Genomic DNA, 26,162 nt, shown 5'->3' with positions numbered 1-26,162 from the left:
CAGACATGGGGAGCTCTGCTGAGGCCACAGTGAGGTGGAGAGCGGGGGTCTGGGGTACCTGTGTGTGCCATGAGGTGCCCCCCACCTAAGAGAAGCAATCTCCCTCGGCAGTTCTTCCAGAGACATTGGATTTGGGGTCTGGGAAGGGACTCCCATATCAGCACGGCAGCGGGCAGGCGAGAGTGTGATGGTGGAAGCATCTCTGCAGAGGCTCCCAGCACCGGCACGGAGGATCGCGGCCTCAGACAGTCTTCAGAGTCACCAGAGCCTTCAGAGCATTCCTCACCCTGGGGGCCACCGCCCAGACGCCCCACCTTTGCCAACACCCGCTAGGCCAGCATACCGAACTCTGTCACGGCTACGTGGCCTCGGTCCCTGCACCCCCCCAGCCACCCCCGGGGATGATGGCACGGGGCTCAGCCCCTGTTAGCATTAACAAAACCCAGGCACCCACGGGACCACTCCACACCCCAGCTTCCCCGTGTGGAGATGAGGAGCCCAGAGACTGGTAGAAGAGTCAGGGGCAGCCCGAGGCTGGTGCCCTAGCCAGGGGTGGGTACTTGTGGTCAGCAGCAGAGCCAAGACTCACCCCAGGCCGACAGGATTCAAAAACCCAAACTCCTGACCTCTGTCCCATACTGTCTCCACTTGGCAATGCTGCCTGTCAGACTCCTACTCAACCCTCAAAGCCCACTCCCTAAGAGGCCACTCTGCCCTGGCTGCTGCTCAGTCCCGTGCTGCCATCTAAGGCTGCCTCCACAGAGGTACCCCATCCAGACTGGAAACGTCCTAAGGGCAGGGCAGGGGCTGCAGTCAGCACCGCCCCTCCCAGGTCCTCTGCAAGGGTGGAGGCCGGAGCACAGAAGCTGCCCTCAGCACACGCCCAAGACCCTAGGGCAGGGGCTGAGCTGCACTGTCTCCTGGTGGACTCGCCCCCCGACTCTGAGCCACAGCCCCACACCCATAAGACCCAGGAGCGGACAGCCCCTCTGATCTCACCCCAAGAGTTCAGGGTGCTGCCGCCCCAGAGAGGAGGTCTCCCACCACTGACCCCAGCCTACGTCAGCACGTCAGGCACCCATCGACTGAGCCCACCTGCCAGGACGTCCCCCACCACAACCTGACCCATGACCTGTCCCCCGCAGTGGCCTTGCAGAAGCCGCTGAGACCCAGGGTGCCTAACAGGCTGGAAGTAATGGCAGCTGGCAGCGCCCCTACCTCGCGAGACCTGCCTCGGGTCCCCAGCCTACGCACAGGTTTCTATGGCAACTTCCCAAGGTCAGCAGGCAGCGCCACTGGGGAGCAGCACCAGCCTTGGCTCCCAGACAAAAGGCAGCAGGGACGCTCTGGGGGCTCCAGGTCATCAACCAGCCAGCCCGGGGGCTGACACCCCACCCCTGCTTCCGTGTCAGGACCCCTCCTCGGGCACCAGGGCCCTTAGCATCAGGGACGGGGGCGAGCTCTGAGCACTAGAGCTATTCTTTCTTTTCTAGCAGTCACCACATTTCAAATCCTCCTGCCACAGAGGACCGGAAGGAGGGTGGCCACAGGGCCGTGCCCAGCCCAGCCACACAGCCCTTTCACTCAGGACAAGGCAGGGTGGGATGGGGTGGGCTGGCACACACATGGGGGACGCCAGAGCAGCCTGGGCAGGACCCCCACCCACTCCCACCAGGGTCCCAGCCAGCCGTGTTCTCAGTGCCTAATTGGGGTGGCACCGAGGCCACACCAGTCACGTGCATGGCCTGGCTGATCTCCCACGCAGCGGTGTGCTCATCAGCCCTCAGCCCGGCACACGGCAGCGACAATGCCCTAATCACATGCCCCGTCACTCTGCAATCAGACCGCACAGTCCCCAGGGCCGGCGCTGATAAGACTCCCTCCTCTCTGGCCGCCGGGTGTGATGCGTGTTCAAGCTTATCAGTACCTCGCGGGGCTGCTAATGGGACAGTGACCCGCGGCTGGGCCTGCCATTACCAGGCAATTACATCCTGTAATCCGCGTTCTTACACCACCGGGATGAGGGGAGGCCCTGCCACGGGTACGCAGGACCAAGGGCCCCACTGGGAGGGGCCCAGAGGAGGCTCCCACGCCGCGCTCCTCCACGCCAACTCCCCTCCCACCTCTGCTCTGCTGCTCCCTCTACCTGGCCCGCCACATCCACGCCAGTTGGTCCATGACCTGGTGCCTTCGGGGCCTCGGGCTTGGCACTAAGGCAGTGGTGGGGGAGGGGGGCATAGAGAAACCAAACACTCCGAGCTCAGGGCCTGGGAAGGGGCCAAGCAACGTCGGACATGGTCACCCGACGTGGGCTGCTGCTGGTGGAGGCGGCCCTGCTGACCACGAGCCCGGCTGGCACTGTGGGCACCACGGGCACCTGCCCAGGCCCCTGCTGCCCCGTCAGACATGGTCACCCGACATGGGCTGCTGCTGGTGGAGGCGGCCCTGCTGACCACGAGACCGGCTGGCACTGTGGGCACTGTGGGCACCACGGGCACCTGCCCAGGCCCCTGCTGCCCCTCCCCTTGTGCTGCCCCGAAGGCCGGCCTGGTCATCTCCACGGCCCCAGCCCGCGCCCGCCCCAGCAGCCCCCGATGTGCACAGCTGAGCGGCTCCCCCGGCCAGCTGCATTCTCCGAACTTCACAGACATTTTCTTGCTGCATTCACAATGACTCTATGAGGAGGAGCCCAGCTGACGGGAGGAAACTGAGGCACAGAGAGGTTAGGTGATTTGCCCAAGATTGCACAGCTCAGAAGGAGCAGGGGCCGGGCTCCAACCCAGGCAAGGTCCTGGCACAGAGCCCCTCCTTGGCACTGCTCCCCTGAGGGTGACATGCCCCCAACATTCCTCTTGACACACACAGGACAGGCACTGCTCTGGCATGGGCTCTGAGAGGCCGGCAGGTGGCGAGCAGCTCAGCAGCTGTGATCCATGAGCTCCCCACCCACTCATCTCGGCAGCAAGCATGGCCAATACCCCCAGGAATGGCCCGCAGGTCCCCAGGGACCCAGAGCTGGGGCCATGCCTCCCACACACTGCCCTACCCACAAGGGTGCCCAGGACGTACCTTATGAAGAAGGAGGCTGCAGCGGAGGGGCCTGTGGAGCCCCCCACCAAGCCCGGAGTCGGGGTGACCAGGGCCGATGTGCAGGCCCCACCACCGCCCCAGGCCTTCGACAAGCCATCAGGGCCCGCCATGGGGGTGCCTTCTCGGACCGAGTCTGCCACCGCCACAGCTGCCACCGCTGCCTCAGCCTGGAGGGAAGGAGAGAGCGAGTATGAGGAACCGATGGGCAGAGACAGCACCGCCCCCAGGCACCAGGAGTGGGAGAGACAGGCCTGGGCACCCCGGAGCCCAGAACACTCCTGGAGGTGCTTCACCCTCAGGACCCAGCCCATGAAGCCAGGAAGGCCCCAGAAATCAGGGCTGGGAGAGAGGGCCAGTGGGGAAGGCCTGCCCGGCCCTGAAGTCACATCCCCAGCTCACAGGTGCGGGTGGTCCACCCCAGCAGGCCTCCTTGAAGGCAGAGGGGGAGGCAGATGGTGGCCCAGGAGCCAGACTTTCTGCCTCTCCCCCATCAAGCTCCAGAATCACAGTGACCACAATGGTCAGGACCGATGAACAGAGGACCCCCGCCCTCTCACCCCTGTGCCACCTGGGAGCACCCAGCAGCATTAATTGGAGAAGAAACCACAGTAAATATTTGGCAGGAGCGCTAATTGCCCACGTATGGTGATGTATGAGGCTCCCTCAGCTGAAATACTACCCTGGCATTTCCAACTCATTAGCTCCAATAAATCCCAGAAAGGGAGGCCGCCTCATAATGAAGCACACACGTAATTAAACGCCCAGGACGGCCCAGCCAACGTGACTCCACCTCCGCACGCTCCGTTCCCACACACACCTGGCCCCTGGCCGGGCAGGGAAGGCTTCAGCCCGCCACCCATGACCCCCCTCACCGGGCCCCCTCTGCCCGAGCTCTCCAAGGACCCCCCTGGGCACTGTAGCCTGGTCACGGTTGCCTGGGTGCCAAGTGTCCAATCAACAACCACCGCCCGTGGTGTGCTTTGTGCCCAGGCTGGCAGAGCACTGGGTCCCCATGCTGAGGGGACGTGGGCTGGTCTGGAGGGCTCAGTTTCCTCAGGGTGTCGCACGTGGCACAGGCCAGAGGCCAGGCACGGCACATCAAGAGAACAAGCCACCCGAGGCCCCAGTGGGATGCTCCAGACAGAGGCCCTGCCATCCAGGCAGTCTCCCTCCTCACCCTGTGGAGGTCTCACCCTGTCCAATCCCTGTCCGGCACCAGCTTCCAGGCCCCATGGATGCTAGGACAGAACCACGTCTGCAGCGGGAAGTTCAGCTCACAGACAGCCCCAAGACCTTTAGGCTGGAAGGGGCTGGGCACCCTCCCAGACCCCAGGCACCAGCCACTCCTCCGGGGCTTCCAGAAGGACTGGCCAGTAGCAGGAAAGGGTGAACCTGGGACCTTGAACAGCTCACTGGACACTGCGCCGGCACAGCACACCCACCACCAGCCTGCGGGGCAGGAACTCCACATCCCTCTGCATTCAGCCTGGCCAGCCCCCTTGCCTCAAATGTGGATGCTATTTTATCACTTAACATATGTGTGCTCCCTATCCAAGGCCTAAACTCCTTAGCTGAGCAGACAGGCGCAGGAAGGAGTTAGCTTTAAAGCTGCAATGTCAGCAGCAGGTCCTCAGCCCCTCGAGTAGAGCCAGAGCTGGCTGAGCACCCCCAGGCATGGCACTAGCACCCAGGGCCAGTGCTCCAGGGGGCCAGGGCCGGGGGCATACCCCCCACAGCCAGCATGGCACCCACAGGCAGCTGGCGTGGCCAAGATGGCACCACTGTGGGCCCACATTTGGCATCCAGGCCCCATCAGTCTCCAGAAGGCACCAGGACACCCTGCCTTCCCCGCCGGACAGGGGCACCGAGGCTGGAGGGGCCAGAGCAGGGACAGAGCTGCAGTGAGGAGCCCACCCAGCCCCTCCAGCCTCTCCCACAGGGCCCGAGCCCTCCCCCATCTCAGGCCAGCCTCTCCATCTCCAGCCAGAGGTTCTGGCCCCGGCCAGCTGCGCCTCCCCGCACTGACCTGTGTCAGGAGTCCGGCACGCGCCTCGGCTCCACCATCCCACGCGCTGCCGGGACACCGCCCCATCCGCCGGGACGGCCACTGCCAATTCCTGCCGGAAGCAGAGCCCAGGCATGCCAAAAGAAGCTGTCTGGCAAAGCGAGAGCCGGGGGCAGGGGAGGACGGCGAGAGGGAAGACCACGACACGGGGGCAGAAGAGAGGGGGCAGGCGGCCAAGCAGAACACGTGATGGAGGCGCCACAGCAGCAATGGAAGGAAAGGCGGGAGAGAGGGCAGCGTGAGGCCTAGGGGCGCACAGCTGAGGGGCCCCCCCAGCGGGAGCTCCTGAACCACAGCAGGCACCGGGCAGCCGGCGGAGAGCACCTGCCACCTTGGGGAACACAGTTTAGGAAATGCCAAGCTAACCCTTTCCTCAGGAGCCCTCCAGGCCTGAACAGGTCTGTAAGCTTCAGGCCCCTGAGAGAAACATTTCCCTGGGTGCTGTTTCATGCTGAAAAGTGGGGGAGAAAGGGAGGAGGGGGGCTGAGGAGCAGCCGGAGGCTCAGCGCAAACTCCCAGTTGCCACCGTCACCCCTGCAAGCGTGTGGATGTGCCCATCCTGCAGAGCCTCGAGAGGGGGACTCGCCCGCCCACCACAAGCTCCGGCCTCATCACCAAAGGGCCCTGGGGCCTGGACAGCCCTGAGTTGCAAGATCTGCCCCTGCCTGGCCCGACTCAGCCCTGAGGACCACGGGACCCCCTCTGGAGCCATGCCTGGCAGGAGCCCCCAAGCTGTTGACACCCAACTTTATGCATGGAGGCAGTCTAGCTCCTCAGGGCCACCGCCAATACCTCCAGCACCCCACCCCGACCACCGGGCCACCCTCTGTGAGAGCTCCACTGTGCCACTTCCAACCCACCGTGGCTCTCAAGTCCAGAGCCTGGGTCTCACAGCTCAGTTCACAGTGGGAAATGCGCCACGGCTCACAGCCTGTCCCAGGCTCTGGCAGCCTCTGGTGGCGTGGGCAGGACACTGGGGTGGCCCCCACAACCACTGTCCAGAGCTCTCAGGACAGGTGGGCTGGGGTACAGACACAGGGCCAGGCTCCATGGGCAGCTTCTGTCCTCCGCAATGGTAGCACTGCCCCAGCCCAACAGCCCAGAAAGAACTGCTCAAGAGCCAGGCCAGGCGGCTCCACAGTGCAGGAGTCTCTGAACAGTCAAGATGTGGGATGTTCCAGACCCTCCTGAGAGACCCGGGCTGCCCACCACCCTCCAAGGACCAGCCTCTGGCCAGACCCAGACACATTCAGCATCCCCTGCCAAGCCCAGGCTGAGGCCACAGTGCCATGGCTGGGCCCTGACTGCCGTCTCCACACCATGTAACAGAGGGGGCTGCAGCACCCCATCCCGCCCACTGGCCCCCGGTCAGTGTTCGCTCGGCCCAGGGGTGGCGGATGGTCTGCGGTGGAGATTTGCAGCACGTGTCTTCACAAGTACTTAATTCTAGAGTCTAACAGGCGCCATGAACAACCAGCACCACGCTAACGATCAGTGCCCTGGTTCCGGAAATCACCCCATCTGAATCCTAAAGCTCTATTTATGGTTCTAATAATCTCCCGATCAGTTGCCAGGACTGTTGTCTCATTTTAAATCCACTCCCACCCACTCTGGACACGGTCGATACGCACCGAACACTGGGCAGCTCAGGGTGAGCCTGTGATCTTCTCCACCCTCCCCGGTTGGGCCCTCAGCCACCAGCAGGGTGCAGTGAGACCAAGTGAGCCAGGGACACAGGAGCAGGAGACGGAGGTGCCTGTGCCCACCATCCTGGGTCTCAGGCCCAGCCCCGGAGACTTCCACACAGGCCCAGCTCAATGGCACCTCCTCCAGGATGCTGCCTGGCTCACCCGCTGTAGCCTAGCACCATCCCCGCCCGCCCCTCCTGGGATGCCCAGCTCTAGTGCCAGCAGGCACCTCATGGCAAGGGTGGGCCTCCCTGTTCTTAGCCTCACCAGAGAGGTCACAGGTGAAGGGTGTGGGTGCCAAGGTCACAGGGGAATCATCACACCAGCTGGGGCCCCAGGGGTGTCCAGAAGTTCCTCCCGTGAGCCTCTACGCACCTCAACCCCTAGGGCAGCCCGGCAGCCTCGGAAGGACTGGCCCAGCAGACAGTACCAGGGCAGTGCCAAGACCAGCCCCTAGCTGGGGCAGGATCCTGATGTCCAGAGAGGCCACCTCAGCTGTCACAGAGGCCAACGTTGTCCCAGAGACTATAGGGTCCTCCCTGCACCTGTGTCTGCCCCTGGGAACGCCGCCAGGCCTGGAGACCGAGGCAGAAGGGAGAGCTTATGCTAGCGCTCTGTGGTGACCGGACAGTGTGCCAGGCAGAAAGAGTTCTTCACAGCCACCCACGTCTCTCTGCCCCCGGGGTTCCATAGGGGTGGGCGATGCAGCCACACCCACCTGTGTGGTCAACTGCAATTGCCAGTCCCCGCCCCACGTCCACGGATGCCTCGCACCCTGAGGCCTCCGCATGGCCCCTGCTCTGCTGCAAGGGTCCTCCTGCTCCATCTGCCTGCTGAGCCCCGACCTACATACAGTGCACTGAGCATTGCCAAGCCCTGCGCTGGGCACTGGTGGGCCCTCAGCCCCAGCCCTCAAAAGGCAGACAGGGAGGGGCCCATGCCCCCAGAGAAGGTATTCCCTGAGTCGGGCCGGGCCCTGAGAGCAGCGGCTGTGCCCTTCCGGGAAAGGTCCTCGCCGAGCTCCATCACAGTGGGCCCATGCACCCCCAAACCAAACCGACTCCTCCAGCACAGACCCTATAGCCCACCCTCCCAGGACCCTCCACTCTGGGATCCCTTCTCCCAAATAGACAATGACCGCGGGGGCACCTGGAAGAAAAACCCCACCCACCAGCAAAGCTCATAGCCAAGGGAAGGCAGCCTCAGAGCTGATTCATCTCAGGCCAGGAGCCTACACGGGTCGGTCGGCCCAGAGCTGGCTCCAGGGAAGCCACGCCCACTGTGGGCGGGGGGGCGACTGCAGACACATGGCAGAATGTGGAGGACCCTGTGGGATGGCCAGGCCTAGGGCATTCTTCAGTCAGTCAACTAAACAGGTGGCTCCTCAGGGAGGCCAGGCCTGGCTGGGGGTGGGCTGGGTCACCTGTGCATTTGGCAGGTCCGTGTCACCAGGGCCATGCTCCTAGGGCAGCCTGGCAGGGTAGGCCCCCCACAAGTAGACGCTCCCTCCACCCCAACAGCTGTTGGCTCTGCTGTCCTCCCAGGGGTCCTGGAGGCCTCTCCATTGGCTCACAGCTTCATGAGGGCTCTCGGAGCAAAGCTGACCCAAACTGTCCCCAACAGCTGCTCCCGGGGAGCACTGACACCCAGTGCCATCAAGGGTGCCTCTGATATGAGAACCCCCAGCCCGCAGGCCCCTCCTTTCAGGACAACCTTGTGAGCAGAGACCCCAGAAGGAAGCCCAGGTCTGACAGAGGAGGCCAGCAGCCCCCATCCACCGAGCAAGACACTCACCAGGCATGCAGGTGGGAGGAAGCTGTTGACCCGAGAGACACTCCACATGCCCTCCAGGCACTGCTGCGCCTGGATGGTGACGGTGCTCAGCGCCCCTCCAAGGCCCGCAGGTGCCACGGACACCTGGACACTGGGCCCAGGGGGCCAGGCCAGCCCCTTGGTCCTGTCTGGCCCGGCTCGGCCTGGCTGCTTCCCTGCAGGGCCCGCTTGTCCTGGAGTGTCCCTTGAGCTGGTCATGGCACTGGGGGATGAGAGGCCAGGGCCTCCATGGGGGCCGTCGAGGTCCTCGTGGCTGGCAGGGGCCTGCAGTAGGTGCACGGCCTCCCGTGTGAGCTGCTGCAGGTGTGTGGCACAGACATCGCAGCGGGGCTCGGCCTCTGGGCGGCAGGCTGGCAGGGCCCCCGGTGCTGGGAGCTTGTCAAGAAGCAGGGCAGAGAGACAAGGATCCTGAGGACAGCAAGGGACAAAGGCAGGGTCAGTGCGGGGGAAGGGAGGGCCAGCACCCAGAGTCCACCAACACTCTCACCCCCCGTGAGCCGCAAGCTCCCGCCTGGCCACCGCATCTGTAATGGATTAATAAGCCCAAACAGTTTCATCCACACGAGCCCAGCAGGAAAATAATTATCGGGCTTCACTGTGAGTCTCGCAGTGCCCTTGTTAACTGTCCACCTTCCCCAGCCATCATTAACCACCCGGTCAACCTGAGGCTAACAAGGCGGGTTTGCAGCTTCCGGACAACTGTCAGGTAAAGCCACCTGGCCGGGGGCACACAAGAGGCTGGCAGGAAACAGAGACCCTTAAAATGAGCAGTGTCAGCCAGGCGAGGTGGCTCATGCCTATAATCCCACTACTTTGGGAGGCCGAGGTGAGCAGATCACGAGATCAGGAGATTTTTTTACATTTCGCCTGGCCAACATGGTGAAACACCGTCTCTCCTGAAGATACAAAAAAACTAGCTGGGTGTGGTGGTGCACGCCTGTAGTCCCAGCTACTCGGGAGGCTGAGGCAGGAGAATTGCTTGAACCCAGGAGGCAGAGAGCAGCGAGCCAAGATCACGGCACTGCACTCCAGCGTGGGCGACAGTGTAAGACTCCGTCTCAAAAAAATTAAATAAATAAATAAAAGCAACCTCTTGGGCCAGCCGCAGTGGCTCATGCCTGTAATCCCAGCACTCTGGGAGGCCAAGGTGGGTGGATCACAAGGTCAGGAGATCAAGACCATCCTGATCCACATGGTTAAACCCCGTCTCTACTAAAAATACAAAAATTAGCCCCCAACTTCCCACTACCCACAGCCTGGCCCTCCCCACCCCGCCTGGCCCCAGGCAGTCCCTAGCTCTCGGCTTGGCCACACTGGCCCCAAGGGATTCCACGCAAGACCTATCTCCAGTGCAGCCACCCTGTTGGCCCCAAAAGGCACCACAGCCTCCTCAAAGGTGCCCATTTCTCAGACGAGGAAGCTGAAGCCCGTCATCCCAGGGGGTGTCTCATCCACCCACCCACATTCCTTGAGCCAGCCCTGGGCTGGCCGGGCTGCCCTGAAGGCTCACAGTGGTGGCAGCTGTGGACCAGGGTGGCTGGTGCCAGCACAGCGTTCAAGGCAATCATGCTTCCCGGGACCACTCCACACTCCCCACAGTCCCAGGCAGACCAGGTCGCATGAAATGGCGACCCCCAACAGGCCCAGCTGCCTGATTTATGGGCCACTCCAGAGGCCTGGATTTCCTCCAGCCCAGGGTCTGAAGAGCCTGGTGCGTCTGGTCCCGATTAGCGGACGCCCCTCCCTCCTGCTGCTGCTGGGATTCGCTGAGGTCAGCCACAAGGAGCACTGAAGAGGAGGAGGGGAACAGCGGGGAGGAGGGGAAGGAGAGGCAGGAGGGGGGAGGGGGAGGAGAAGGAGGAGGGGGAGGGGGAAGGGAGGGGGAGGAGAAGGAGTGGGGAGCGGGAGTAGGGGCAGGAGGGGTAGGGCCCTACCGGAGCAGACGCTGCAGGAGCCCCCCTCAGCTCTGCTGAGGCACACAGGGCCACACGTGGAACTCAGAACCAGCCTCTGGCCTCAGTCCTCAGCCACAGGCTGAGGGCACACAGGGCCAGTTTTCCAGTCCGGCTCTGATGACGCAGATTTTCCACTCAGCAGGAGGCCGCTGTGGGGGCCCAGGCCCGTGTGAAGGGGAAGGAAGTGCCCGCCTGCTGGAGCCATTAACCCAACCTGACAGGCAGGCCTGCCTCCAGCCCAGCCCCCAGCTCCCGCCAGGACAAGCATCTCCATGTTCTGGGGCCTCTGGACAAGCCAGGCGGCCTGGGCCCGTGCCTCGACCTCAGGCCTTGGGGAGCCCACCTTGCCCTTCCCTCCAGGGCTGCTAGGCAGGAAGGATAGCAGAGGGGAGGGGAGGGGAGGGACCTCCCACCACAGCAGTGGGCTGGCCAGGCGGGAGCAGCAGGGAAAAGGGGACAAGAAGCCAGAGGACCCCTCGCCCAGGCCCCCACCCAGCTGCACCATCAGGAATTCAGACAGCAGCTGCCAGGGAGAGCCCACCCAGCCCTATTGAGGCCTCTGAGCCCCGGGCCTCCAAGTCCCAGGTGTTTGGGGGTCTGTACTGGAGAGGTGCTTATCAAGCTGAAGCCCCCACTGGGGAGAAGCCGAGGCTGCCAGTCACCTGCTCAGAAACAGCGGCAGCCCAGGCATCTAGGCCAGGGCACCCTCTCCCAGCAGCCCAGGTGCCAGACAGAACCCAGAGGCCAGGCCCCAGGGCCAAAGCCCACGAGTGGGACACACACCCCTCCCCAGGACAGGCCACCAGGCCCACTTCTCAGGGACTCTTACCACCCAACCGTGACCCAGCAGGCTCTGTGGGGGCCACTGAGATGCCCATCCAAGACCCCAGGAATTCAAGGCCATGAACAGGCATAGGGGGCCATCTCTTCAACCTGGTCATTGACTCAAGACCTGCCTAGGAGACATTAAATGGGACCAGGCGCCATCACCCCCACCACCGAGCCATCAGTCCAGCTAGGCTGACGCAGGCTGGCACAACACAGGGGCTGGGCCACAGGCTGCTCACTGGGGCCACTCAGAGCCACACAAGCCACCCAGGGGACCAGAGACCTCCCATTTGCAGAACCAGCCTGGGGCTCAGCACACTCTCCAGCTAAGACAGGAGGGGAACCCAGCGCCCTGGCCAGCACTTAGGGCTCCAGGGAGGGGCTGAGGGAGGGTGCTGCTGACACAGGTGGCTCCCAGGGATGTGATCTGGGGCCCCAGAAGGCAAGGGCGAGGGTCTCCCACACCACTGACTGCTCCCTGCAGGGCAGCCCCAGACGCAGCCCTCAGAGAGACAAAGGTTGCCCAGCCTGTCCGTCCCCTCCCCCACACACACAGCCCCAGCCCCCTCCTCCTCCCCCAGCGCAGAGCCCGGGCCCCCTCCTCCTCCCCCACGCACACAGCCCCAGCCCCCTCCTCCTCCCCCAGCGCAGAGCCCTGGCCACCAACAGCAAATCCTGCTCTGTGGCCACTTCCTGAAACTTCCAACCTCCACACAGCCAGGCAGGGGCCAAAGCCCCTCTCCCAGCCATCCTGGCAGCTCACAGGTCCTCTGGCCCAAGCCCCCAACAGGTTACTGCCCCAGTTTCAGGAATCTGTACTCCAGAAAGGCCCGGCCAGCAGGTCTGCCTGTCACCCAGGCCCCCACAGCCTGCGAGGAAGACAGTAATTACCCCACTGCGAAATATGACTTTTAATTTTCTCTTTATGGTCTAATTAAACAGACACTTTACTTGCATTTGGAAAATGTTTTTCTTCATTCGATTCAATTTAGCGTCAAGCACAGCCCACCCACCACAGGCCGGGGTTGTAGGGAGCCTCCCCTGCCCAGCCCACCCACCACAGGCCGGGGTTGTAGGGAGCCTCCCCCACCCAGCCCACCCACCACAGGCCGGGGTTGTAGGGAGCCTCCCCCGCCCCGTACTTAAAAATCTGGACTTTATGGTTTATTTTGTTTCGGGGGTCCTGGAGTTGCTTTAAGTAATCCTTCCATTTTCTCCTGGAGACCTGGGGGACTTTACCGGGGACTCCCCACTCCCCATCACTGCCAGGAAAACATCCCCCAGCTCCCGGGCCAGCCAGCCACTGCCCATGGGAAAGAGCGGGAGCTGATCAAACCTCCCATCAGGTAAGGCCACCCTGGGACAGTGAGGGGGCCCTGCTCCGAGTTCAGAGCAGCCACGCCATCGGACCCCGAGACCTCAGCCACGCAAGGCCCTCCCTGAGTCCCCGTCACCGGTCTCCACAAAGGGAGCTCCAGCACTGGCTGGCAGGGCCGCGGGGAGGGCAACTAGGCTTGGAAGCCCCTCCCAATCGGCGCACAGCGAGGAGTGCGCGTGGGCAGCCCAGCACGAGGACCCCGGGGCCGTGGCCTCCATATCTTGCCCTCCCTTTCCTTCCCCAGCAAAGCGTGCTGGGCTGCAACCCGGAGCAGCTGCTGTTTCCGGAGCTGACAACATGTCCAGGAAGGGACCCGTGGCCTCCCAGCCAGGCAGCAGCCCTCGCTGGTCCTGCTGTCCAGGACATTTCTACGTCAGATGCAGCCTGTCAGGGCAGGGTATCAGAAGCAGGCTCAGTGCTGCTGTCTAGAAACTGGCTGGCCACCCCTGGCTGCCCGGGTGCCCCTCCTGCCCAGCTGGGCACCCTCTAAAGGCCCAGCCTCTCCTTGCTCCACCGGCCAGGACTCCGGGGTCCCTTCCCATTCTATTGGTCTGCAGCTCTGAAAGCCTCCTACCCGCTTCCTCCTCTGCAGGGAGGGGAGGGAGCAGGGACACAGCCCAGTCCACCCAGCACTGGCCGGCACACCATCCCCAAGGCCCTGTGCCAGGCGCCAGCCCAGCTGGGCAGCTCGGGGCACAGACGAGCTCATTGAGACCCTTGTCCCCCTCAATGGCCTCCCCTGTCCTCCACTGCATGCCAGGACTGGAGCCTAGAATGTTAAGGGCCAGACAGGCAGCCAGGCGCAGTGGCTCACACCTGTAATCCCAGCACTCTGGGAGACCACGGCAGGTGGATCACGAGGTCAAGAGATGGAGACCAGCCTGGTCAACATAATGAAACCCCATCTCTACTATAAACAGAAAAAATTAGCCGGGCACGGTGGCATGCGCCTGTAACCCCAGCTACCCTGAGGCTGAGGCAGGGCAATCGCTTGGGTCTGACGGGCGGAGGATGCAGTGAGCCGAGATCACGCCGCAACACTCCAGACTGGGTGACAGAACGAGACTCCCTCGCAGAAAAACAGGCCAGACAGGCAAGGATGGCCCCAGCAGGGTGGCAGAGGGGCAGGCTCGTCAGGACCCCAACCCTCAGAGGGGTGCTCAGGACGCTGCAGGGGCTTGGGGGTCACCAGGACACTCGACCCAATTTGGTGCAGGCTGCAGCCACTGGGCCAGGTGAGGGGCCTTTGGACTCAGTTTCGAATCAGGCCCCTGCCTCCTGGCGGCTCCGGGCATCCCTGAGCAGAAACCCAGAAGCCTCTGCATGAGAGCGGCCACAGGACTGCCCACATCACCAGCCCCTCCTATGAGGCTGCCGGGAGTGCCCAGGACCCCAGGGCTGGAGCACGGCTCCACTGCAAACACAGCTCCAGAGCACCCACGTCCTGTCCCCAGCCTGCCCCGTGACGGTCTCCAAACGAGCTCCAGCCAGGCCCACCGAAGGCTTTTCGCGTGCCCACCCCTTGGAGACTCTCGCCCTGTCTCCTGGGTTTAACTCAGAGGAAACGCTACCACCCCAGGAGCTGCGCGGATGCTGGGACTACACCTTCCCTGGGGCCACGGCACTTTGCTTATGGAACACAGTGAAGAAGCCGGGGAGAGCCTGCTCTGTGGCTGCCGGCCAGTCACTCACACCCTACGCCCCACTTCTTCTCCACCACATGGAGCAGCGGTGGGCACAGAGGGTCTGTGGTGGTTGCTGCCCATGCATCCCGGCTGCCCCGCTCCTCGGCCCGAGCCCTCCACACCCTCCATGTGGCACAGGGAAGAGTTCAGCCCTCCCGCCCTCCACCCTCAGGCCCCTCCCCTCACAGGCCTCTGGGGCATCAACAGAGGGTGGGGACCCCATCCCCCACAAGGTACAGCTCCAAAAGCAGCAGCCAGGAGGCTGGGCAGGACCAGGACGAGCCTTCTCCCAATCAACCAATCACCCAGCAGGCAGGCTGGGCCCCTGGCACCATCCCAAGACCCAACACCCAGACACACCCCTGCCAGGCACCCCAGGCCTCCCCGCACCACCCAGGGGCCACCCCCCACACCCCAAAAGCAGCCACCTGGCTCACTTGCTGCCTTGAGTCTTCTATCCCTTTATTATAGACCGAGCCTCGGAAAGACCAGGACACCTGCCTCAGGACACTCTGCCAGGGCTGCAGAGCTGGGACTCCAACCGAGACCCAGGTGACTTCGGGCCCAGAGACACACCCTTGCCACTGCCCTGTTGGTCCCCTCTTGGGGAGCCTCTGGGCTGATGGGGGAGCCCAGCCCCATCTTCAGGATAAAAAAGATGAAAAGCCAGGAGTGGAAGATAAAGCTTACAGCCAGGTGGCCTGATGCAGGTAAGTGTTGGGGAGGGGAGGAGGGCCAGGGAAGAGAGCAGGAGGGGCCGCTCAGCTGAGCTCAGGACAGCCCCCACAGGCTAGGTCAGGTGGCTGGAGGCCGTGGGCTTGGTGGGGGCCTTGTTGGCAGCAGGGGAGAGTTCTGGAGGCCGCCGGGAGGCAGAGCTGGGCTGTGGCCGTGAACCACGGCTATGAGCTAGGGAGGACAGGACATTTAGGAAGGGCCCCCCAGAGGGCACCTGGCAAGGGCCAGCCCGAAGCACGCTCCACCGGAAACGGAGGCCAAAACGCAGGCAGCACCCGTCACATGGGGTCAGAGGCCAGCGCAGGAGGGACACAGTGCAGCACACTGAGCTGAGTGTCCTGGTACCGGGCTGGTGGGACACACATTACCATCAGCCCCGGCCACCAGGCTGGGCCACACGCCCCTCCCCAGCCCCGGAGCTGAGGCCGGAGATGCTGCCAGGGATGGGACATGTGGGCTGGGGTGTCTGCACAGAGCACAGTGCAGCCCTGAGACGGCCTCGAGCCGCCCCAGCCCCTCGGCTCTCACCCAGAAGGCGCCATCCTGGAGAGGCAGCTGTGGCCAGAGCACGCCCGTGAGCACAACTGAGAAACCGTGACCCGAAGTAAAAGTGACAAAAAAGTTCTGAGTGCCAAAAGAAGCGAATAACAACACAGCCCAACGTGGGCAACTGAGGCCCTGCAGGGCATGGCCACACCACAGTGGTGGCCTCCAGAGCCTGCCCTGAGAAAGTCACATTGGCCAGTGTTCACCCAGCAGGAAGGGAGCAGCCAGGCGCAGAGCTCAAAAGCAGACGAAGACTGCCCATTCCTGGGCCAGGACTTCCGAGGCCAGACCACCCAGCCTGGCTGCCACCAGGAGCCGGGAAAGCCTGGCCTGACAGCTACTCCCCCCCATAGCACAGGCTCCGCCACCGTGGAGCACGTGAGCAGGCCGAGGAAGACGCGCCAAAGGCACCGCCAGTCCACTTTCACTCTGTTTGCCGATAGCCAGCCCTGTCCGAGCAGAGACGGGACTACACTATGTAACTTAAAACCGAAACCTACAACTACCCACAGGCACAACCGGGAGAAAAGGAAGGAACGGTTCCCATAGAGACAGAAGGAAAGTCCCATGTGGTCCAGAGCTGAGGAGCAGATTTGCCGTGAGCTTCCTGGCAGGCAAAGGAAGAGAAGAACTAGACTTCCTTTGTTACTTAAGACAAAAACCAGCTCTTCTGATTCCCAAATCAGAGATCCCTCCAGGGCACTTGAGGGACCTTCGGGAAAGACCCAGATCCATTCCCTTAAACCACTCCCAACTACCACAATCCCCTCCAACACGACTCTGAGCAGCTGAAGGTTTGGGGGTGGCCTGCAGTCTCCCTCCTTCCCTGTCCTCCACCTGGCAGCAGAGAGGCAGTGAGGCCAGAGACCACAACCCATCCCCACCCAGCCTACGTGTGACCAAGGTCAGACTCCCCCAGGGCACGTCCCTGCCCCGACACAAAACTCACACCCCGAAGCTGCTGGGCTCCATCTCTGCTCCTGACTGGTGTTTGGAGGACAGTGGCTCCCATCCCAAATGCCCACCCTCAACCCCTGGAACCCCAGAGCAACAAAAAACACAAGACAGGCACAAGGACGGGCCCTCCACCCACCACAGGCTGAACGGCAGCGAGTCCCAGACACAGCACCGCCTGTCCAGGGAGGAGAAAGCCCGGGTCCCATGGAGCTGTGAGGGAAGGCTGGGCCTGAGCAGGCCACCTCCCCGCCCTTGCCGAGGCTCCGTCCCCTACGGTAACTGGGAGCTCCGGGCCCCACAGCCCCCCGAGCAGAGTCCTTCCAGCAGAATCAGCAGTGCCCTGCCTGCCAGCCAGGGAGCCCCGCCCCCTCACCTCCCAGGCTGCCACCGAAGCCAGTGACACCTGGGCTCAGCTGGGAATGTTGCTGATGCCAGGCACCCCACATTCCCCAAAGCGGGCGCCACTGTCAGACACAGAGGTGGCCACAGCAGCAGTGGAAGCCGGGCCAGGCTCTAAGCAGCCAGGGAAGGCGGCAGCCCCAGCCCAGGGTCCGGGGGCTCTGAACGCAGGTGGCAAGCCTCCATCGTTGGACCACTCGGCCCAGCTCCCACCCTCCCAGGACCATGGCCTATTTGCAGGCAACAGACCCAGAACCCCCAAATCACAGTGTCATCAGGGCTGGGGGCTGTGGAGACAGAGGTGCCTCCACCTGCCCAGGGGGCTAAGAGGGCTTCCTCGGACAAGTGACAGAAGAGGAACGAAGAGCTGGCAGGAGTCACCTCCAGTCAAAGCAGAGAGGCAGCAGGAGAAGCAGAGGCCCAGGAGCAGCCTCCAAGGAGAAACAGGACCCACCGGGCCACGGAGAACGGCAGGAGGGCTCCCGGCCTCCGACCCATGACCGATGACTCCCTGCACACAGGGGCCGCCTCGGAGCTTCGCAGGGAGGAGAGCCAGAGCCTGGCGGCTGCGCAGCATCCCTTGCTGTTGAGCTGCACGGCACCAGCAGGCAGCACCGCAGTGGTTCTGGAGCTCTCAGGGGCCCCCCGCCTGGATGAGCAAGAGACGCACAGGAGCTAAATGAGAATTGATCACTTTCCCCGTCAGGGGTGATAATCAATTCCTTGCCAGTATTGACGCTTCAAATGTCATGGGGTCAACACCTCACATGACGTGTCTATCAGCAGCTGGACTGGACGCCCAAGCAGGGACCCGCTCCTTGAAGCAGCGAACTATCTTTTGTGGGGGAGGGGGATCGTCATCCTCCATGGGAACTGTCACTCTGAGGGGCAGAGAGCCGGCACCCAGCCCCAGCAGTCCCTGGGGTGACCACCAGCAAGTGTGGTGTGGGAGGAAAACCCTGGTCAGTCATTCACCTCCAGATGACCGGGACCCCATGACTGACCTGGCAGAGCTCCGTTTGTGGGGAACCAGGACAGGGGTTGGGAGAGGGAAGGGGCCTGGGAGAACGTGGGGAGCTGTTGGAGGTGGTGGGTAAGCATGGGGAGGGCAGGGGGCCTCAGATGTGGAAAAAGAGGGAGGCCCCAGCTTTGCCTGCTGAATGGGAGGCACCAGGCTGCTGCCTCCCACAGGGACATCTCAGAGTTGGGGGTCTCTGAGAAGGGGCCCTGGAGTCCAGAGCAGGGACACTGCAGGGCTTCCAGCCCAGGTAGGCCAGGGGCTCTGGGGAGGAGGACAGCGTCTGTGGCAGGGTTGAACAGAGAAGCCCAGTAGAGAAACGGCCCTGGAGCCCACGGAAGGCCAGGCCACAGGCACCACTGCAGGACATGGGGGTCATGAAGCAATCAGCCCGGAGACGAGGCCTGAGGACCCCAGTGAGAGCAGGACACACAGTGTGGGGTGTACGGAGGAGCAGGGGCCATGCCACACTCATCACAGGGCTTTCCCTCCACACCCAGGGCCAAACACCCTTCTCAAATCGGGTAAGACATCCTCTGGGGCTCCAACCTGGGCAGGAAGGGAACATGCCCCCCCACACCCAGCCGGGCACCAAGGCTCAGAAAGTGGGGGAAGGGCACAGTCTTATCCATGCCATGCAGATGAGGTCCCCAGATGGGGTAACCATGGTCACCCTCACTGTCCAGACAAGGGAACTGAGGCAGGCTCAGGCAGATGAGAGCACACGGCAGCCAGGGACAGGCAGGCCTGGAACCTGGGCAACCCGCCGGCCAGCTGGGCTCCAGTAACCCCAGGCACAGTGACTTGAGGTCCCGAACTCAGCAAACAGCAGCAGCTGCCACCAAGGTGAGAGTGCACCCCTTCCGGGCACTACTACGCACCTGTGCGACGGCCACAAAGACAGTCACATGTCACAGAGCAGGAAACAGTGGCCAAGAGCTCTCAGGAACCTGCTCAAGGGAACTGCGTCCTGTCAGGAGGGTGCTCGAGGGCCCGGCGGGGTGTGAGTGCAGGCGGGACTGCGTGTCTTCATAGGCTGGCGAAAGAGCAGCACGTTCCGCTGGGCACGGTGGCTCACACTTGTAATCCCAGCACTTTGGGAAGCTGAGGCAGGCAGATGCGGATCACGAGGTCAAAAGTTTGAGACCAGCCTGGTCAACATAGTGAAACCCCATCTCTACTAAAACACAAAAAATTAGCTGGGCATGGTGGTGAGTGCCTGTAATCCCAGCTACTTGGGAGGCTGAGGCAGAAGAATTGCTTGAACCTGGGAGGCAGAGGTTGCAGTGAGCCAGGATCATGCCAATGCACTCCAGCCTGGGCAACAGAGCGAGACTCTATTTCAAAAAAAAAAAAAAAAAGCAATGCGTTCAAGGGGACCCCGACAGGCTGGCCCCGTCTACAACTGAGACAGGCAGGGAGCCCAGAGGCGAGTGCCTTTAGCCGCCAGGCCGGGTCCCAGCAAGCCTCCCCGCTTCTCTGAGCCTCTGAAGATCCAAGCATGAGACAGATGTTAGTGAAATTCTCTGTAAACTGTAAACTAGCCTCAGGGAAGCTCATCCCTCCCCTAAAAATACCAAATGGAGCCCTGGGGAAAATCCTAGAACACCAACTCTAAATCCCCACTCCCACGTCGGCCTTAGAGAGCAGAGGCCAGGGCCCCCGGACAGCGCACCGGACTCTGGAGAGCACACTGGGGTCCCCCTGGCTGCCCCACAGGGATTTCCCTCCTAACACAGAAGCAGCTATGTCTATACATCTGGGCCCAGCAGGCCAGGCCAGGGCCGCAGGCTGCAATTCTGCTGGGAAGCTGAGGACAGCCCAGGCCTGCACAGGGAACAGGACAGTGACACCCGTGAGGCCCCAGGGTCGCAGGCACAGCACCCCCCCACACCCCCCATACCCTGTGGCGAGACAGTGGAGGATGGGGCCTTCTCTCCTAGGGGCATAGCACCCTGCAGGTGGGACAGCACTTCAGAACAGACCCCCAGGTGACAGAGGAGAGGACAAAGCAGAAGCAGGGGGCCCAGAGCGGAACACAGCCCTAGCTGAGCCCAGCCCGGGACCCTGGTGTGCTACGTGCCAGCGCCAGTCAGGGAAGGGGGAGCCCCCAGCTAGCACTGAAGAGGAGTTTCCAGTGTCAAAGCTCAGGGGAGGCTGCAGATGGGTGGTCTGGGACTCCCTTGATGACCTGTGTGCCAAAGAGACCACCAAGACACCCCCAGATGAGGAACCTCAAATCTGCCGAGGACTAGTATGGCCTGCAGCCCTCTCCACTAGGACCCCTGGCCTGCCCACGACTGGGAGCCCCCTCCCCTCCACAGGTGCGCACCAGGACCACGGCCCCAGGGCCAGGCAGCGTCAGCAAGCCAAGCCCACTCCAGGAGTGGGGAGACGAGCTCAGTCACTAATGCCCCTTCTGTCTCTGGCCTGTTTCCCTAACCGGGCAGCAAGATGGGCCTTTAGCTCTGGCTGACCCTCTCCAGGGGGCCCTCAAGGGTCTCCTGCTGCCTTCTAAAGTAGATACAGGCCACTGGGGCAGAGAGTGTGGCCAAGGCTGCCCGGAGCAGCGACAGGGCAGGTCCAGCCCCACCCCAGGACAGGCCCACAGGCCCCTGGCCCAGCCAGAGAGAGGCTGCAGCACCAGTCCCATCCCTCACCAAGACTCCTGAGGGCCCAGAAAGGGTGCCCAGGACAAAAAGCACACTGGTACCCTGCCACACCCCGCCCTGCCCCAGACAGGAAGTCAGGGTCTCAGCCCCCCAGGCCCTCGGTGGAGAGCTATATTTAGATTCAATGGGGATTATGCGGCCTTCCCAGGAACTCTTTCATGAAGGCTGAAGGTCGGGCAGCGGCTTCCTCTGCAGACCCCACCGGCCCCCAGCCTTTGCGAACTTCCAGCGTGCATTGTTTCTGGAACAATGGTCCCTGCTCCCTGGAAGCCAGGCAGGCCTACTGGCTGGAAATCCAGGAGAACCCCTCCTCTGCAAGCACCCGCCCCTGAGGCTGGAGCCAGGGGAACCCGGAGGCCCAGACTCCATTCCCCACGGGAGCCTCTGCCTCAGTCTGTGGAAGGAGGTGTGGGACAACAGCTCTTATCCTGGAGCCTGGGAGGGGAGCAGGCAGGGACCCCAGCTGCTGGGGGTGGCCCACCCTTTCACCCGCCAGGCCCTGCGGCCCAGGGGTGTAATTTCCAGACACCTGGCTGGCAGCCCAGGTGCCCCAAGGGCCACAGTGCACCAGCTAACCTCTCCCTGCTGGCAGAACAGGAGCTGTCCCGCCCTGGGTGGAGTCCCCGCCATCCGCTCACTCCCCTCCCCCTCCCACACAAACCTGCATTCCAGCTGTGGGACATCTGGGCTGAGGGAGGAGCGTCAGCCTAGGCCCCTCCCATCCGAGGCAGCAGGCCCCCTCGGGATGAGCCGCCCGAGCTCACAGAAGGTGTTACAGACCGGGAAATGGAGGCCCGCAGAGGGGAAGGCCTGGCTGAAAACTCTCCGTGGAGCCCGCAGCAGAGAAGGAGTGGAACGCTGCTTCCCTCCAAGCCCCAAGGTCTACCCAAGTTCAGCCTGGCCTTGCCCAGAGGGGTCGGCCTAAGGAAGTGTCACTTACCCGGAGGGTGGTCCCGGGCCCGCTGACCAGCTTCCACGCCTGTCGCTTGAGCTCCACGAGCTTCGTGTGGCAGTGGCGGCACCAGCCGCCTCCGCCGGCCGAGTGGTCCTGCTCTGCGCTGGCCCCGGCGCCCTCGGGCGCAGGGCGGCTGCCGAATTGGTCCTGGTCGGGCCCGGGGGGCAGCCTCTTGCGGGGTGATACCTCTGGCGGCGCACGGGCCGGGCCGTCCTCGGCCACCTGCAGGGTGTGGGGGCGGAAGCGGACAATGAGCCTGGGACGTCCCGCGGTCCAGCCCCCAGCGCGCACTGCCCCAGAGCAACGCTCTCGCCAAAGTTAGGAGCGCTGGGCGCGACCCTGGCGCTCACCCCCTCCCTCCATCCCCGGAGGTCCCGGCTGCCAGTCCGCTACCCGCAGCAGGAGGCTGCCCCCGTGACGCCGCGCACCCCGCGAGTATCTTTGCCGTCCCCCGACCCGCCTCCCTCTCCAGGCCAGGCCACGCGTACCGCGGGCTGCGCCGCGCACAGAGGGACGCCGCGGCCGACCATGGCCGGGCCGCGGGAAGAGCCCGGCGGGCGCTCCAGGCCGCGCTGGCTCTCCGGGGGCGCCGGGGCTAAGTGATCCGGCCCCGAGGCGCCCCCATGGCCCCGCCCAGCCGCTCGGAAGTTCACGGAGCCTGCGAGTGGCGCGGAGCGCTCGGTGGCCGCGGTGGGCGAGCTCGGGAGGCGAGGGCGGGGCCGGGGCGGGGCCGGGGCTCCCTGGGCGGGCGGCTGGAGGCGGGAGCCCAGGGAGTGCCCCGCCCTTGCCCAGTGCTGGGTGGCGCGTAGGGGGTGGGGTCTCCGCTTCCCCGCACCGCCCCTCGTACTCCGAGGACTCCAACCTGTTAGGTGAGTCCCTTCCCCGGGGAGGGGCGCTGGGGGCGGGAGGCTCTAGTTGCGCGCGCGCATGCGCCTCCCGTCCCTCTCCCGGGACCCCGGGGCTGCGCGTCTCCCAGGAGGAGCCGACGCCCCTCCCTCAACCGGCGGGAAAACCGAGGCTGCGGAGGGGACGCGCTTGCCCAAGTCCCACTGCGAGGTGGGACGAGGAAGGGGTGGGACCCGGGTCCCCAGACTCCCAGGCGCCTTTCCAGCAAGCCCAGCGTACTCTGCGTGTCGTGGGCCACTTTGGGTCTAAGTGTCATGCGTGGGTGAGTGTCGCCGCCGTGTGCGCCTCGGCGAGTCTGCGAACGGCACGTGTCTGCAGCCGCGCGTGTGCCCGCAAGTGGGTGAGCCCGGCAAGCGGGAGGCCCTGCGGGCGTGCGCGGGACCTGTTGTCAGCAGGCCTGGCAGATGGGAACTCAGCTCCGGAATTAATTGCCTGTTTGTCTCCGGCTGGGAGGTCGCCCCCCTTCCCTGGCGACCAGTTGCTCCGGCCCTAGCGGGCCCCCAATGTTGCCGGCATCTGCGGCCGCAGGCGGCTCCGGGGCCAGGCTCCGGGTCAGCCCCAAAGCCTGGGTCCAGCCGGGCGGGCGCGGCGGGCGGGCTCCCCGTGACGCGAGCGCCACCTGCCGGCCGCCGAGCACACGGCGCCGAGACCGGAGACCCGGCGCCGCGCGTCCCAGGCCCCGAGGCGCACTCGGAAACTCCGAAGGTTGAGATCCCGGCGGAGACCGGGACACGCGACTACGGCGCCTACCGTGAGGCCTTCGCGGAGACTCAAGACGCCAAAGTGACCCTTTCCGCTTTGTCCACCCCCTTTTACTAGGATAAGCCTCCCCGCCCACGCACGCACTCCGCAGAAAGTGGGGTGGTTGTGACCCCCTGCCGGCTTTCCGGGTCGTTGATGACCTTAGGGCTTCGAAAACGCAAGGGGCTGTGGAATAAAGTGGCAGAGGCTCTCCACTCTCCGCGGTCCGAAAGCCTGCAGCCCCTTTCCACCCTGCCTGGGGGCCCGGAAGCGCTTCCCCTACCCATCTCATCGCAGCCTGGAGAAAGAAAACGGGCGTCAGCCCACATCCGTATCTGGGTACCCAGGACAACACCCCCATCCCACCCCGCACTGCCGGCAGACAGCCCCGCGCCCCGCCGCTCCACCGCTCCGGGACAGACGCCCTCTCTATCCCGTCCCCCCACCCACACGTGCGACCCAGAGCTCGCAGCGATCGGGAGCCCGGGTCCTGCACCCATGGCCAGCCACGCCCGCAACTTCAGCGCTTCGGGAAGCACAAGCTCACATCCCATATCTGCAGAACACGGGGTGCACGATGGGGCTGGAGTCACCTCGCGGGCTCAGCAACAGTCAGGAGCCCCTAACCCCCTACCTCGCCCATCCTAGCAAGGCGCAGGGTGAGCCCCGGAGTCCCGGCGCTGCGCTCTCCACCCTGGCCACAGCCTCCGGGTGGGTCTGGTCGGGACACATCGTCTAAGAGAGGGGGAGACGCGGACAACGCTACTGGGGGAAAGTGCGGCAGCGAGTCCCAGCCTGAGCTGCGGGAGGCGGCTCCGGACCTGCCCTGTCCTTCCCGGCGCCGCCTCCGCCGCCCGCCCTCACCTTGCCTCGCCGCCGCAGGAGGTGGCTGGTGAAGCCCAGGATGATCTCCGAGTCCAGGCAGAGCGCCCCCATCTCCAGCAGGCTGGGAGCCTTGCGGGGCGCGCCGCGGGGCGGCTCGGGCGGCCCGGGCAGCGCCATAGAGGAGCGGAGCGGCCCCGAGCGCCTCCCGCCACCGCCCCGCCCGCGCGCTCACTGGCCGCGCGCCTCCCGCCGCCGCCGCCGCGCCCCGCACCGCGCAGGGCCGCCCGCCAGACCCCCGGTCCTCCGCGGCCCGCGCCCCCGAGCCTTGTGCTCGCTCCGCGCCGCGCGCCCCCGCGCTCCGGCCCCGCCCGCCCGCGCCGACAGCGCCCCCTCCGCCCGGGCGGCGAGCCAGACACCAGCCACGCGGACTGCAGGTGGGGGCGACCATGGAGGCCAGAATCTGGTCGCGGTCCGCACCCACCTGCCTCGCACGCCCCCCAGACGTCGGCGCCTCCTGCCACGTGCCCCGCGGGAGCGGGGGGACATCGCGGCTGCTGTAAAACCCTGCCGACTGGGGCGTCATCGCAGCCCCTTCCCTCTCCAGTCTGTCCTGAGGACTCCTCGCGTTGCGGTCCTGGCCCTTGGAAACGCTCAGAGCCCAGTGACCTGTGCACCCCACCCCGCCCACGCTCCAGGGCCAGCATTCAACTTTGGCCTATGGACCTCCAAGGCCCACCCCAACCGGACCACGGAGCGCACGCGGCGAGACCGCAGCCTCCCCTCCAGGATCCCGATTCTCCCGCCACCGGTGGCCTTCCCTGTCCCAACCCCGACTCCCTGAGGGCTGGAAGATTCGGGTTGGCCGCCGGGCACGACGACTTGACTTTAAGGGTCCGGAACTAGGGGCGGGGGCGGGCGCTCTGCCTGGGTGCAAACTCTAGTCCTGGTCCCGCGCTCCTCCTGGGGGCTGCCCCAGCCTGGCGCTCAGGTGAGTGAGATTCCTGGCTTGGGGGAGGATCAAGCAGGCAGAGAGGCCGCCTAAATGCGCTAGGCCCACGCAGAAGGTCCTTGGGAGTTTAGGGAGTGTCAGGGACACTGCCCAGGAGAGAGGATGCGCCTTGAGCAGGACCTGGAAGGTGAGCAGACGAAGGAAGGAGAACGTTTTCAGCGGCGCCAGCGCGCACCTATGGCCTGGCTGGGGTGCTGAGGTTGGGCTAGACCTTCTGTGCTCTCTGCCGCGTGCACCCCTCTACTCTTCCCTGGGAAGGACCGTGGCCACTCCCCACAACCCCACTGCCCCAGTGTCTAAAGACCAGGCTGCTGACCTGGTCCTTCCCCTGACTCCCCCCAGTGGTGGCTGGAGGACGTTGTCTCAACCTGACTCTAACCCAGAGAGCTCAGCACTTGGTCTCCAACAGCACCACCATAAACGCTGCATTTGCTGACCACATGGCTGATCATGACCACCTGCCCTGTACCCACCCAGGCTTCCGGTCAGGAGAGAGACAGGGAAGAGCTGCCCCCTCCCTGCGTCCACCATCACTCCTGGTCTGGGATCAGGGCAAGTTATAAAGGTGGCCAGAGACCCCCTTTCTCCCTGTCCCTCTCCAGGAGGACACTCTGGGGACCACCCACCCTCATCCCTCCCCCACAGGAAGGGGATTGGAGAGGCTGTCCTGGCCTCTTCCCCCATCCTGTCTCATCCAAGACCCTGAGCCTGGGGGGTTGGGCTCCCTTCAGCAGACCAAGGGCTTCTGGGAGGAGGCCACCCGCCATGTCAGCGGATTGATTAAAGTCATTGTGAGGATTTTTTTAACATTTAATTTACCAGGCACGCCAACGCTGGTCAGAGCTGTCCCCGGGGAAATCTAGACCAAGGGAGCAAA

The 26,162-nt window shown here is 64.2% G+C and overlaps 1 protein-coding gene across 19 annotated transcripts in view; it reads right to left on the bottom strand.

The window, feature by feature from the left end:
* KIF26A (kinesin family member 26A) overlaps positions 1 to 24,596 on the bottom strand; it is a 43,940-nt gene extending 19,344 nt beyond the window's left edge. For 6 of the 19 annotated variants that reach the window (XM_035261672.3, XM_035261673.3, XM_035261674.3 and 3 more), the window contains exons 1-5: positions 24,316 to 24,596; positions 21,790 to 22,026; positions 8,638 to 9,084; positions 5,117 to 5,242; positions 3,070 to 3,257 (exon numbers count right to left, since the gene is read on the bottom strand). In XM_035261672.3, coding sequence (XP_035117563.3) covers positions 3,070 to 3,257; positions 5,117 to 5,242; positions 8,638 to 9,084; positions 21,790 to 22,026; positions 24,316 to 24,453 — 1,136 coding nt within the window. In that variant the 5' untranslated portion in view covers positions 24,454 to 24,596. Of the gene's footprint in view, positions 1 to 3,069; positions 3,258 to 5,116; positions 5,243 to 8,637; positions 9,085 to 10,610; positions 10,769 to 21,789; positions 22,027 to 22,292; positions 22,520 to 24,315 lie in introns of those variants that run through there. The other 13 variants (XM_078336019.1, XM_078336020.1, XM_078336023.1 and 10 more) reach the window with 7 other exon arrangements.
* Positions 24,597 to 26,162: the final 1,566 nt, after the last annotated feature.

Source organism: Callithrix jacchus, chromosome 8, assembly GCF_049354715.1.
Source record: "Callithrix jacchus isolate 240 chromosome 8, calJac240_pri, whole genome shotgun sequence".
NCBI classification, from domain to species: Eukaryota; Metazoa; Chordata; class Mammalia; order Primates; family Cebidae; genus Callithrix; species Callithrix jacchus.
This window is presented reverse-complemented; position numbering and strand designations above follow the sequence as displayed.